The sequence below is a fragment of the Prionailurus viverrinus genome, chromosome B4, assembly GCF_022837055.1.
Source record: "Prionailurus viverrinus isolate Anna chromosome B4, UM_Priviv_1.0, whole genome shotgun sequence".
In the NCBI taxonomy this organism is placed as follows: Eukaryota; Metazoa; Chordata; class Mammalia; order Carnivora; family Felidae; genus Prionailurus; species Prionailurus viverrinus.
In genome coordinates this window covers 111,701,678-111,717,003 of record NC_062567.1, presented here as the reverse complement: position 1 = coordinate 111,717,003, position 15,326 = coordinate 111,701,678, and the positions used below count along the sequence as shown (strand labels likewise).

At 34.6% G+C, this 15,326-nt stretch overlaps 1 protein-coding gene across 2 annotated transcripts in view; it reads left to right on the top strand.

Annotated features, from left to right (window-relative positions):
* EEA1 (early endosome antigen 1) overlaps positions 1-12,734 on the top strand; it is a 115,536-nt gene extending 102,802 nt beyond the window's left edge. For both annotated transcript variants that reach the window (XM_047865742.1, XM_047865741.1), the window contains 7 exons: positions 2,597-2,782; positions 4,442-4,573; positions 5,746-5,931; positions 6,871-7,109; positions 7,382-7,502; positions 8,329-8,427; positions 9,134-12,734. In XM_047865742.1, the coding sequence (XP_047721698.1) occupies positions 2,597-2,782; positions 4,442-4,573; positions 5,746-5,931; positions 6,871-7,109; positions 7,382-7,502; positions 8,329-8,427; positions 9,134-9,256 (1,086 nt within the window). In that variant the 3' untranslated portion in view covers positions 9,257-12,734. The remainder of the gene's footprint in view (positions 1-2,596; positions 2,783-4,441; positions 4,574-5,745; positions 5,932-6,870; positions 7,110-7,381; positions 7,503-8,328; positions 8,428-9,133) is intronic.
* The last annotated feature ends 2,592 nt before the right edge of the window (positions 12,735-15,326 follow it).

The following is a 15,326-nucleotide window of genomic DNA, read 5'->3' as shown; positions in this document are numbered from 1 at the left end:
TGTGATTCACAGCCCTTTACTCTTTTATCATCACTAGGATTTTTAAATATGAAATAGAATATTGCTAAATTCTATTATTAATGTTTCCAAAATGAGAAGTATCTGAACTACTTAGGAAGCTAAAAAAAAAAAAAAAAGAAGAAGAAGAAGAAGTAAACTCCTTGAGAACTTGAAATGATATTTATGGACCAGAATAAGAGATGGTTATCAGCCATTATTTTTCTTTTGCTTCAGTGATGAATGATCTTGTTGCATGTGAGAGAGAAGGGGAGAGGTTGAGAACTTTGTAGCATGACACCTACCTAAGTCAAGGCTGCCATCTGTGGGCTGACATTGTACATCTAGATACCAGTAGAATGGAAAACAGGCTGGCCTGATCCATGCTTTTAGCCCCATCTGCTGGATTATTTATGAAATACTTATGTTGACTGTATATTTCAAAATGGCTGTGCTGTGTGCTATATTCTTTGCTGTCGAAGAAAGGTAGAAGTGGAATGTAACTGTACATTTTGCACCCTGAGTAAAGTGAAAATTCTAGGATAACAAGTTTAGAATTAAATATAAATCTTTATACTATTCCTTATATCATTTAATCAGACATCAAGAAAATAATAAACATTTTAAAAGTTTATTTTGAAAGAAGAGTAAAATTGTGGAGCAGACAAAAAACAATAGCTACCAGAAAACACTGCAGAAATTTCTTTTTTAGCTACACTGCTGTAATTTGATTGTGGTATTCAGGGTCAAGATTGGTAGTTGATCTACTCAGGGATTTGCTTGTTCCAGTGGGAGTCAGTGGGTTAAAGATAGGCCCACAAAACTGTTGAATGGGAGACGGGAGTTCCCCAAAGGAAGATATGCTGAGTAGGTGAAAATAAAATGGCCTGTAACAAGAAAGATAAAAGGAATATTTAAAATACATGGCAGTGTATCACTGAATCGCATTGACCAATATTCAGAGACAAGAGCAGTATGTCAACATAGCCCAGATTTTGAGCTTGACTTTAAAGATTTAGTCATTGGGTCTTGGGAGTTTAAAATTTTATTGAGTATTATTTAAACCGTGGGCAGTTTGGAATTCTTGTGGTCAGAGATTGGGGGAGCTGTTAATTTCAGGCTCTAGCAAGCCTTGGTATTCTTTAGTATTAGATCACGACCTCTGTTACCTGATAATAATTGCTATAGACCGTATGGGCTAGGCTTTGTCAAATTTTATTATCTTTATTTGAAATCATTCTCACCCTTTGTGATGCTTATGTCAGTTCCCACATGTACCATGGAGCCTTACATAAACACATTTCAGGGAAAGTTCTCGCACTCACTTTTTCTGTGCGTTTGGCATTATAGCAAGTGCTCTTCTGCTACGTACAGCTTCCATTTTATGTAGTGGTTCTGTTTTTCGGGCTACATAGCCAGCTTCTTTAAGTTAAGGACTGTCTTTTACCTTACCAGTATACTCAGTTAATGGCTAACAGCTTGATTAGTAAAGGACTAGATGACTTTAGGATTCTTTAAAAAGAAGCCTTGGGATTTTTAGTGTTCTCTAGAAGCCACTGGAAATCAAACTTCATTGATATCAGAAAGACTTCAGAACTGGGTTTATTTGTAAGGAATAAACTGTCTCTTTAGGGAACCTTGAGAAACCCTTTAAATACAGTCTTCATTTAAAAAGTATTTATTTATTTATTTTCCAATGGATGCTTACTATAGTCAAGCCTAGCCAGCAGGGATCCTTCCCAAATTAGATCTTCTCCCTCCTTTTCAAAGGAACTGTATCTCCAGAATAAGAAAGATTAACTTCTTCCAAATGGTAGAAGAGCATCGTGGAGTTCATTGCCTTCCCTTCTGATTCTTTGCAGTTGCAGCTGAGAGTGGCAAGGTCCCTGCCAGTTTCCACTACTCACCTGTTACCATATCTACCCCAGTCTGAAATCTAAGGGGCCACAAAGCTTGCCCTTTTCATAAGCTTTGGCTTCTCAAAATATCTGGGCTTTAGAACAGTCAGTAACTGTGGGCATTGTTAACTGACAACACTGTTTCTGCCACATCGATGGGAAGTAAAGAGGATGGGGTGATGGCCTTCTCAGAAACAGAACCCCATGTATCTGGTTGACTTGCTTCTGTTGGTTCACTTGATCAGGTTTGCAGATGTGAAATACAGTTGTTGGTTTTTGTTTTTTGTTTTTTTTTTCCCAAGACAAAAACTATTTATTGGGGATTTCAGCATGTCAAAGGACATATATGTATATATTTTCATATATTACAAGTGTGTTTGATATGATCCCTTTTTATTTGATATTCCTTAATATCACTTAGCTAGTAATACTTACTATTCTAGAGGTTTTGGAATTGCTTCAGTTTTATTAAATATTTTACACTAAAATGTTTTTCGTAGGCAAGAGAGTTAATGGTCTAGTGTCCTTTCTCTTTTACATGATATTACTAAAGGGCATAACAAGCTATCCTTTTATAGTATATTGCTTTCTACTATACTTACGCTGTTATGTTTCTGTTGAAATTTGCTAAAAACAACAAAAAAAGACATACAATAATTTGGGGAAATTGGTTTTTTGTTTGTTTGTTTGTTTTTTGTAAGTCTGTAGAAGAGAAGCTTTCTCTAGCACAGGAGGACTTGATTTCAAACAGAAATCAAATTGGAAACCAAAATAAATTAATTCAAGAACTGAAGAGTTCCACGGCTACGTTGGAGCAGGATTTAGCAAAGAAAGAGCAACAGTTGAAGGAGCAGTGTAAAACGCTACAAGATATTAAAAAAGAAAAGGTATTTCATTTTCTGACTGAATCTAGAATCTGAGAGTTGCCGTATCTTTAGAAATCATCTAGTCAAAACTCTTCTCCGATATGGGCATCACTTTACTTCAATAGCTCTCCTTAGATGGACTTCTAGTTTCTGATACAACACCGTGGTAATTGGAATGTTAATGCCGGGAAGTACTTCTTAACAGCCCCCTTGTCATTTCTACTCATTTTTCTTACTGCTCTTTTTAGTTTTATAAACAAATCTTTTTCACATTGTAGACCCCTGGTTATTTAAAAACAGGTATTGTAGCTCCACCACTATTATATAACATTCTTCAGATGTGTGAATGAGATTAAAAGATCTAGAAATACTTCTTATGCTTATAATTCTTTTTTTTAAATTATTATTATTACTTTCTTTTTTTTTTTTTTTTTTTTTGTCAGCAATTTCTACACCCAACATGGGGCTTAAACTCACAACCCCCAGATCGAAAGTCTCATGCTGTTCCAACTGAACCAGCCAGGCTCCTCTTATTCTTACAATTCTTAAAATTTAGAGCCAGCTTTTTCTTAGGGAAATGGGAGTGTATTTTACATAAATGATGCTGAGTTATACGGTTGAAAGCCTTGGGACCTGGGTCACTCAGTTGGTTAAGCGTCTGACTCTTGATTTTGGCTCAGGACATGATCTCCCTGTTTGTGAGCTTGAGCCCCATGATGCTAACAGTGCAGAGCCTGCCTGGGATTCTGTCTCTCCCCTCTCTCTCTGCCCTTTCCCCATTCTCGTTCTCTCTCTCTCTCTCTCTCTTTCTCTCTCAAAATAAATAAAAGTAAACTTAAAAAAAATAAAGTTAAAACCTTGTATTATAAGACCACTATGTTTAAAAGTTAAGATGCTATATGAAAGAGAAATTCAGATTCTAGGAAGCACTTTATTTTTGGTTTCATGGTTGAAATATATTTCCACTAGCTGATAAGATATTATTCTGAAGTATACAATTCCAGAAGTTTGTGGTGTATCTTAATTGTGCAATTCCTGAAAGTCTTTTTAGTTAAAAAAATTAAGGGATGTTTTTGTGGGGAGGTAGAGGTATTGAAGCTGGTATGATATTCATGATTTGTGTCTTGGGTTTAGAAAATTCTGAGAGAACTATAGTTTCATAGGCCTTTGTTACAAGGGCTTTAGCTCAGTCAGAACTGTTGTAATTTTGACTATATCTCTAATAGATTATTTCACCTCTCCAAACCTTTATTCTCTAAACCTTTGTTCCTTATCACATGAGGATTAAAAAGAGCTATTTATATTTAGTATTGATATTAAATTAGGTAATATGTCACACTACTAGCTAGGCGCCTTAAATAAAGGCATTGATAGTAATAATAGTAATAATGATAACAGCATTAAGAATAAGAACGATAGGCTAAATTTTATAGTGTTCTTTCCTTGCTTAGACACTATTTATTTCACAGTATTAACAGTAACTAATGCTTATGAAGATCTTATTAGTTGTTCACATTGTGTAAATAAGGACACAGAGGCAAGTGAAGGTAAGTAGTTTGCTCACGTTAACTTAGGCAGAAAGGGGCAGAGACCATATCATGCCTAGTAGCAGTTATTCTCATGACATTAGTTTTAAGCTAAGTATTTACTTAAAATTATTTTTAAATTATTTTTCTACAGTCACTGAAAGAAAAAGAACTAGTAAATGAAAAGTCTAAATTGGCAGAGATAGAGGAAATTAAGTGTAGACAGGAAAAAGAAATTGCTAAATTGAGTGAAGAACTCAAGTCCCACAAGCAAGAAAGCATAAAGGTATGTTAAGATAATCATTGTCCCTCCTTCTATCCTGTATTATTGTCATTTAAATAAAAAATATGTATATATATCTTACTGAGAATCTACTATGTGCTAGACGCAGTTTTGTTGTTTTGACAAATACTCTTGCTCTCATCCCTGTGTTGTGTGTTATCCATATACATGTGTTGAAACTGTGTTCCTTTGGTTTGCAGATTAGTGAATAAAGCAAAGTAAGTCTAAAAGTTTAGATTTGTTGAGATGATAATCAACAGAGCTGTTGATTTAGAAAATTGTGCCTATGTTGGGGCGCCTGGGTGGCTCAGTCGGTTAAGTGTCCGACTTCGGCTCAGGTCTTGATCTCAGGGTTCATGGGTTTGAGCCCCGCCTTGGGCTCTGTGCTGACAGCTCAGAGCCTGGAGCCTACTTTGGATTCTGTGTCCCTGCCTCTCTCTGCCCCTACCCCACTCGTGCTCTGTCTGTCTCTGTCTCTCCAAAAATAAATGTTAAAAAAAATTAAAGAAAATTATGCCTATGTTTAGAATTAAGATTTTTAGGGGATTCTGTTGTTTCACTTGTTTTTCTTCCTAAAATCTTTTAATACTCTGTTTGGAACATTTTTCCTGTCATAAGTGTACCTAGGGTGCCAGCTGAAGAAACTAATTGTCTATCATTTGCTTTGTAAAAATGTTATTCATTTTCTCAACGGTTAGATTCTCTCTTGAATGCTCTCAATAACACCTTTTATGTCTATCAGTATACTTCCCATTTTGCTTTATAATTTATTACCTCTTTATGTTATTATATTCTTACACACTGTGACTTCCTTAAAGCAGGTAATGTATATAATCTTTATCTGCATCCTTAAAACCTAACAGTGTGTGATGCCTCAGTGGTGACCAATAAATAAATGTTGCTAAGTGAGAAAAGGGAAAATAAGGGGTAGAGGTTCTTCACATAACTTCATCAAAACGTGCATGTAAAGTGTCACTTGAGTTTAAATGATTGTTGAGCAGGAAGTAAATAATCTTGCGTCTTTTTAACCAGTTGTTTGAAATACTGAACTTTAAGAATCTCATAAGAGAAGAGGCTAAAACTCTTTTATATTGTTAGGATAAGTTGTATAAATTTCAGCTACATTTTGAAATATTCACTGTAAAGGATGATTTCGTTCCGGCCTTTTTCAATAGGAGGTAACAAATCTCAAGGATGCCAAACAGCTTTTGATTCAGCAGAAACTCGAGCTTCAAGGGAAAGTAGATTCCCTGAAGGCAACCCTTGACCAGGAGAAGAGAAACCAGCAAATGCTAAAAGAGCAGGTGAAAAAGGAAGAAGATGAACTAAAGAAAGAGTTTACTGAGAAGGAGGCTAAACTGGTCAGTAAGTTAATGGTGGGGAGTGTGTTTTGTAATTGATTTTGTAAGTCAATCCAGTAAGAGAGGATTTTTCTACTTGGAAGTTAGGAGTTAAGTGCTCTTACCTAGCATTTTACTTTTTGATTGAGAAAGGAGATCTGATTTGTTTAAATAGCTGATATGTGATTGGAAATATTTTAGTCTGTAATTATATTTTGGTTTAGAGAAGTGAAAATTCAATGAAACATAATTCATAAAATAAACACACTTTTAGTGCCAGAAAAACAAATCCACAGCTATGTAGATTGAGGTAAATGGCGTGAATGCTGATGATGTTAAACTCATTTGTTTGGTCGAAGTGAGTGTTGATAAGGGAGAACGGAAACTTCAGTGTGGAATTTTGATGACCAAAGTCTACTTTTCCTTCCCTAAATTGTGCATGCCAAAATGGGAAGCATCTGGCTTTCCTCTGTTGAATTAAGTCCAAATATCCCCACATAACTTGAGGGCTGAATGTTTTAGTTGAAGATTTGTGATTTCAAGTTCACACAGTGAGTTGAATGGCTTGGAATTGGTTTTTTGGCAGGTTGATAAAAGAAAAGGTACATGTGGATTTTGAGACTGAAAATGCCAGCTTTGTGTCCAGGGCACCTTGCTATCCCTGTGTTATTCCCCTGTTCTAGTGAGGAAAACGAAAACCTCAAATTGCTGTATGTTAGTGGTTCTTCTTAGAGGCTTGCTGACTCTCATTTCAGCATTATGGCCTTTGAGCCAGTTCAGATTACACAGATGTTTGTGGAATCAATTTGATTAGTATGAGATGAATACATTCTCCTGCCTTCTTTCCTGAAGAAGTAGTATTACTTATGTTGCCAGTATTTTAAGTTCAATAGCTAACTTAAATTTATTTTGCATTACTTTAGGAATAGGTTTTTTCCTCACTGTTCTTCCTTTTCTCAGCATTCCGAAATAAAAGAAAAAGAAATAGGAATGAAGAAGCATGAAGAAAATGAAGCTAAACTTACCATGCAGATTACAGCATTAAATGAAAACTTGGGCACCGTAAAGAAGGAGTGGCAGTCTAGTCAACGTAGAGTCAGCGAGCTCGAGAAACAGACGGACGACTTACGGGGTGAAATTGCAGTATTAGAAGCCACAGTTCAGAATAATCAGGATGAAAGGAGAGCACTACTAGAAAGGTGATTGATGTCTAGTAAAATTAGTGTGTTTCCATTCTAAGTGACAAGAAGATTGTCTTTTTTCACATTTTTTTAAATAGAAGAGTCTTGAGAAGAGTACATTGGTCCCGCAGGTATTTAAGCAGCCATTTAAAAACTAACTCTTAAAACAATCAGATAGTTGAAATTAAAGTATTATATTTGAGGTTACGAAGTAGTTTCTTATCTCTGTTCTAGAAGGATCTTTGATAATTTTTTAAAAAAATTAATGATTGCTTTGCAATCTGTTCTAGATGTCTTAAAGGAGAAGGTGAAATAGAAAAGCTTCAAACCAAAGTACTAGAATTGCAAAGAAAGCTGGATAATACGACCGCAGCGGTGCAGGAGCTGGGCAGAGAAAATCAATCCCTTCAAGTAAGTCATCTGGTAATGTGAGGCTGTTTTTCAGTCTAGAGTTAACTCTTAGTAAAAAGCATATTTGCAATCTTTTTTGTTTTATATTTTTTGTTTTGAGAGAGAGAGAACCTGAGTAAGGGAGGGGCAGAGAGAGAGGGGGGAGACAGGATCCCAAGCAGACTCCACGCCATCAGCACAGAGCCCGACATGGGGTTGATCTCACAGATGGCAAGAACATGACCTGAGCCAAAACCAAGTGTCAGATGTTTAACCACCTGAGCCACCCAGGCACCCCAGCGTATTTTCAATCTTTAAAAAAAATCTCCTGTATTTAATAAATAACTTTTGAATGGTTACTATCTGTATAGCAGTATTGTAGGTGTTATGGATAGTTGAATAAAAGTGATAAAGAATTAATCTGAGAGACCCCAGGGATCAGTTAGAAAGCCTTGTCGTTCACGAATTGGCAGCTCTGGGAAAATTGAGGAACATCAAGGAATAGACGAGCTGCTATGTGTTAAAGAAGTGATCTGAATATGTGCTCAGGGTACTTAGGAAGGATTGATCATTAGAGTTAGAAGGGATGGGAAATCACCAAAGATTAGAAATTGCCGGTGCCTTTGAGGGTAAAAATTTGACTTAATTTGTCATTCAGACTTAAGAGTGTAGCAGCTTTTGACAATGGAAGCCAACCAAAGTATTTCTGATTTTTAAAATTTTATCCCATGGTGCCTATAAGTCTAAATTTTGAGAAACTTGGGCACCAATTAGAAATTATCCATCATTCTTTAAAATGTTGAGTATTATAATGTATGGACGCCCCCCCTTTTTTTTTTTTTGATAGATCAAACACACGCAAGCATTAAATAGGAAGTGGGCGGAAGACAATGAAGTACAAAACTGCATGGCCTGTGGGAAAGGCTTTTCAGTAACAGTGAGACGGGTAAATGATTTTGTTCATATTGCTGTGGTTCTGGATTTTATTTCTCAGTATCAATTAATGTTTTAACCATCAAAATCTTGTATTTGACAGATTTAAATTTTTTTCTGTTTATTGGTTAACTTTACAACTACATAGAATAATTAAATTTTATGCAGTCTAGTTTCTGGTCAGCATATGTATTTCAATTTTAGTTTTAAGTATAGTTCTTGCCTTCCTACTCAGTTACTCTCTGGAATAGTCATTTTCTGAACCACTGGGCCATATGTTTAGTCATTATGTGTTTAACTCATATGTTTTAGTCATCATTGGGTTATTTTAAAGAAAAAGCAGAGATGAAAAAAATATTTATTCTGAATAATACCATGTGAAGTTTATATTCCTATTGAAGAAATTATGCCTGAAACACTTGGCAAATAGAAATGGTTTTCAGCTGGTCGAGGTGCTTTATTACCACTTTTTAAATGCCTCTGAAGGTTCTTTTGAGAATTCTTGATGAATTTTATATCAGATGTTTGGCACAGTATCTGAGAAATAGAAAGCATTCAAATTAAGAGATTAAATTGACATGTTGAAATATTACTAAATAATACACTAATCCCTTGAAAGTTAATATACCTTCACAGTGCAGTTTGCAGTATTCTTATATCTCATCATGCTTTTGGTGTAGTTTTTATGCTTGAAATTGTTTAATTTTTGTCATTTACAGCATCACTGCAGACAATGTGGAAATATCTTCTGTGCTGAGTGTTCGGCCAAAAATGCCTTAACTCCATCTTCTAAGAAGCCTGTTCGTGTCTGTGATGCATGTTTCAATGACTTGCAAGGATAATGGGTTATCACAACTTCAGAATAGTATTACACTAACATTAGATTTTTAATAAATGCACTTAATAGAGGTCTTGGACTACTATTTGATTTGGACAGTGGTTGCAATATTAGACCAAATTAGAATTCAGATATTTTGGAATGTTATCAATATCAAGTAAAACTCTTCTATTTTTGTGAGACTTGGGCTCATCTTTCATTACTTTTTTCCATTTAACCCCTGGAACAGCTTTCATGCCAAGTTTAGGATTAGCCAATGAAATGTAAATAAACTTTGGACAGAAAATAGCAATGTATTTTTTTAAATATGATTTCATTGTTCACAAATGACATGAATATACGCTTCCATAGCTTACTTTTTTCTCCCAAATTTAGTATACAAAAATGTACATGGGTGATGTTATCACATCATATATGTTGCACAATAGCACATTATATTATTATTATATTAGATACTCTCTTGGTGAAGTCATGCACAGAACTATAAAACTTTCTTTTTTTCTTATATATAGGTCCATAGCTCAGTTGCATTGTTATGTTATAAATTTACTACTCATGTGTTCTAAGTACAGTTTATGTTGAAATATGTACTAACCATGAATTTGAACATGGTTTTTGTTTTAACGATATTGATTAAATTCTCTTGGGTAGATTTTATGAAAACCTCTGTAAAATCAGTTTGCTTACTTTATGGTTATCCTGGGGTTGTATTTTAAAGATTAGGGTTAATTTTTCTTTGTCTTTTTCTATCTCATGTTTAAACTCTCACATACTGTTAAGAATTCTATAAAACTACCCACCCTCACCCCCCAGCTGGAGGATGAATCGTAAAAATTGTATAATGGTTCTATTGTCAGTTTCTTGTAAGTAGGAAGGTTTTGGAGATTAGCCTTTATGTTATAACCTCGGATTGTCTCTCCAGCATTTTGGGAATCTGAGTTTGTTTTTTTTAATGGATCTATTTTTCCCTTTATTTGGTTTAACCTTTCGAACCATAGCTCAGCTTCACTGTAATAGTTTTATAATTTTGCATCTTAAAGCCAGTAACTGATATTGCTGTAGTCTTATCTGTGAAAACAAATACACGTGGGAAGGAGACATTAAATATTCGACTTTACATCTTCTTACCTAATAGGGAAACATTTTTCAAAGTTGTGAAGTTGACTTAAATTTAAAATGGTTATGAATTTGGGGTTCCATATTAACTGGTAAATCTTTTCACTTTGCAAAAATACTGCTATGAAATTGCTTTAAAGTAACAGCTGGAGAATAGAATATCACCAAAAACAAATATATTTCGGAATCCCAAAGTTATAATCAGAACTGAAACAGAATGGCTAATTAAGGGTAATTAAAAGTTAGCTTATTGGTATGCTGAACAATGGAATTGAACTTTAATTTATCATAGTCTTCTTAATTTGGGAAACATCTGTAGAGAGGTCATTAATATTGGTTTATTCTTTCTAGAGAAAAAATATAAAGTTATACATTTGTGCAGTGTAATCATCTGGTAATAATAAGGAAGAATGGGAGTTAATATTTCGTTTGCAATAGTCTATAATATACACTTGCTTTCAAATATCATGCCAAAATAAAGTTATCGTGTTTATGCTTTACCTGTAACATCGATAAATGAAGAGATTGTCATATTCATTTAATTATTTTACAAAACTCAGTTAAGTAAATCCTGCTGTCAGTAGCTATTAAGGACCCTGATGGTGTCCCTAGACTAGGATAGACATACATCCTTGAGCATACATAAAGAAGAAATACAATGACTCTTTATTAAAAACAACAGCTGGATGATATAAATTGAGCTAAAATTATTTATGCATTTTCATATGCTTATAAATCCTTTCAAAGAGTCTTAATTCTACACTTTAAATATAAGGAAGTTAATATGAAACTTAGAAATTTTCTATGTTGCAAAAATAGATATTCACAGTACCTTTTTTTTTTTTTTTAAGATAGTAAAACTTCATGAGGATTCTAGGTTAGAATGTTTGTTCATTCTTTTCCCATCTTTTCCTTTTCCCATCTTATCCACCCACCCACATATTCACAAAAAAAAATGTCGGGAGGTATGTGTTTGAGTAATCACTAGTTTTCATCTAGCTAAATCTCATTTTATAGGTCCTGAATAATTTACCATAGGCTACTACACTAATGCTATCAGAAATGAACCTTTTTTGTGTGTGTGCTTATTAACTCTCACTAATTTAACGTGTTTTTAAAGAAAACAAAAAGGGTTTTCTTTTTCTTTTAACTAAAAAGTCATCTTCTGAGTTCTTACTGGCTCTACATTTTAGATGTTTGCTGGTACTATTTGTCAGTGAGTTAGGGGTGGCACGTCCCAGCTCTTGGCTCTAATGCGAAGCCTGTTGGCATCACATGTTAGTAAATTCCAAACCCCAGCATAGAAATGTGAATTAAAATCAAGTTTTGCTGGGTTAGAGTACAATAAAGTATACCTACAGATTTTTTTTTTTAATAGGAAGAAGACAAAGCTGCTGGTATAGGATTAGTTCATTTTGAAGAAAAAAGAGGGAAACACAAAGACCTCAATGCAGTGTACAAATAACATTTTGTTCAACTACCTCTTAATGTGGAATTAGCTAGTTTGATAGTTTCCTCACAGTAATGTTAAATAGTAACTGCCAAATTTGTTAGTTTCCCATCTCTCTTAGAAAGGCTTTGGATTATTTTATAGTTTTAAGAACTTTGAAGCCACTTTTTTTTAACTTGGCATTTGCATAAAAATGTTTAGCTTCTAAGTGGAGAGCAAATTATGATCATATATTTTGATATTCATGACCTATTTGACTATAGCAATTTTTTTTAATGCACTTTGGCTATAAAACCATGGATGATTTGATCCATAAGAGTTAAATGTGCCATCAATTTAGTATTCCTAGACATGAGCTTGATGAATGGCATTCTGTAATTATAATGTGCCACACATTATCGTGTCTTAATTGCCCTTTGCCTGAATTTTAATGATCAATTTGTTATTGTTGCAGATGTGAATATTGTGCATAAACTTACTAAATTTATGTAAAATTGTATAAAATAGAATTGGAAATAGCTAAGTTCTTTCTGTGTAGAAGTAATGAATTTATTGTAACATGATGCAGTTATGTATATGACATTCTGTACTTCCTTGAACTGGATCATATATTCATAGTTTCTATAGAAACTTTTGCATGAATATTTTCTCATTTAGGTTTTGGATTCATTGTTTGTATTGTTTACTACTTGTGATCATGTAGTTGTGCCTTATTTTGTGAGAGAGTTTAGCTCAGTAAATACTGTAATTTCTAAACTCAGTGAGTGGAAGGTTATCGATTATAAATGTAACTGATAAATTACACAACAGCATTTAAATCTGTATAAAGAAAAATGGAAGGATCCTTATTGAATTGTTGATTTTGTTTTTTTTTAATTTGTTAAAGATGATATTAAAAAAACATTTCTTTCTAGTAGATGTATTCTGTGACTGTAAATTATTTTTTTCTATTAAAAAAAAAAAGTACATGGGGCACCGGGGTGGCTCAGTTGGTTGAGCGTCCGACTCTTGATTTTGGCTCAGGTCATGATCCCAGGGTCATGGGATCAAGCCCTGCACTGGACTCCTCACCGAGTGTGAAGCCTGCTTGAGATTCTCTCTCTCCCCCCACCCCTCTCTCTGGCTCGTGCACACCCTCTCTCTCTCTCAAATAAAAATAAATGAAAAAGAATACAAAATATTAAGCATTTTGTACTTATTTACAGATTGCTAGAACTTTCCACATGGATGTAGACCGTGGGTATGCTTTGATGTTCAATTTAGGAATTAGTAATGAAGTTCATAATTGCAAGAGAAATTTCTAAAGCCATTTTGCTTAAGACATTCCCTTCTTATTCCATTCATTATTGTGAAGAATTAACAAAACTACAAAGAAATACTAAACAATATTAAAGTCATTCCTTCTTTCATTGTTCATCTAAGTTTAGTACCCAGGTGACCATTTAAAGACACTTTTCTGAGGACTCAGTATACCAGTCGCTTATTACCGTGTTTTTCCTGGGAACCAAAATTCCAGAAGTGTTTTTTTTTTTTTATTTGACTCTAATGTGCTTCCCTCTGAAGAGTTCAATGTGTATATCCTCAAGAACTTCCTAGATTATATATTAGACATGTTCTTTTGTGAGTGCTATAGAATTTCAGTTTAAATATGTAGCATATTCTTTTTTAAATTTTATTTTATTGTGATCACATTTAACAGATCTACCCTCTTTGACAGCTTTTAAATTCTAGTAGAGCAGACCTGTAGAGCTTCCTCATCTCACCTCACTGAAACGTTATGCTGTTGACTGGTGACTTCCCATTTCTCCCTCCCTTGGCAACCTCTATTCTACTCTGATTCTATGCGTCTGACTACTTTCGATACCTCACGTCAGTGGAGTCATACAGTATTTGTCTCTCTGTGACTGATTGACTTCTTTTAGCGTGATGTCCGAGGTTCATCTCTGTTGTTGCAAATTGCAGAATTTCCTTCTTCTCAAAGGCTGAATAGTATTCCATTGTATGTATATGCCATATTTTCTTTACCCGTTCATCTGTTGGTGGACATTAAGGGTTTTTCCACTTCTTGGCTATTGTGAATAGTGCTGTGATGAACATGGGAATACTAATAGTTCTTTGCGTCGAGTGTATTCTTCTTCAGCTGTTTTCCATCTTGATGTTAATTTACTCAGTCTTTCCCTTTAATGAGATTTAAGGGTAAATGAGTTCTTTATACATATAATTACCTATTGGACTCACAGGATTTTTTAAAAAAATTTTTAATGTTTATTTATTTTTGAAGGAGAGACAGAGTGTGAGCAGGGGTGGGGCAGAGAGAGGGGGAGACATAGAATCTGAAGCAGGCTGCAGGCTTTGAGGTGTCAGCACAGAGCCCAGCTCGGGGCTCGAACTCATAAGCTGTGAGATCATGACCTGAGCTGAAGTTAGACACTTAACAGATTGAGCCACCCAGGTGCCCCTGGACTTAGAAGACACTTATTGTCCGTGTCCTTCCTCTTAGGTTGGTTTTAAATACTTAAAAGTTTCTACAAGATGATTTTTTTTTTCTAAAAATATATATATTATTTTTTGGTCAGATATTTCTTCCTAAATCTTCTCTTGCACATATCTGTATTGTCTTCTGGATGTAATTGCTTTCAATCCCATCCAGGTCCCCTCTCTAGGAACTCATCTGCAGTCTAGTCCCCATTCTTGGCCCTCCCATTTTTTTTTTCTCATTTATTCTTAGACATTAACAGTAGTTAATTGCTTTCGAGATTCTCCTTTTAATTCAACTTATTCTTAATAAATATCTGAAATTATATAGAGACTGCCCCTCCCTTCCAATAGTGCTTGGCCCTTGGACAAGAGCCTTTATGCTGCAGTGCGGCGAAATCTGTGTTTTCCTCAAAGAATTAACTGCACGTCATGACTTCCTCAAGCCCCATCCTCTCTGTCTCATCCTCCAACTTAAGGAGATCAGTTAACGTATCACTTATCTTCCAGCCCAAATTGAAAAGTGCAATACGTCCGTTTTGGAAATTGCAGAAGTTACCATTCCTGAAATTGAAATTTGTGGATTTCCTTTTGATATGATCTGACTATAAGAACCCGTTTTTTTAAATGAAGTTAATAGTATATTCCACCATGACAGTATAATTCAAGCTACTTTTACTTGATAAAGATTCTAATGACATTTCAAGTGCTCTCTGCCAAATAAACTTGGCTGTTCTATGCCAGCACACACAACACTCAAACCAGAAAGTGGTTTCATGACAAACTTCATCGTTCATTCCTCAAAAAGTGAGGTTCAGAGAAAGCTACCTTAACTATTTCAATGAAAATCTTCCATATAAAAGTGTTAACTGGTGAAACTGGAACAGACACTTGCTTTTTTCCCCCTTAAAATAAGGGCATTTAATCTCTGGGATTTTCTACTTTCAATTTAGGGTATTACCAAGTATACCTGAGGTAAGTAAACTGTTGGCAAATAGGAATTTAAAAACTGTTAAATATAGACCTTATTGAT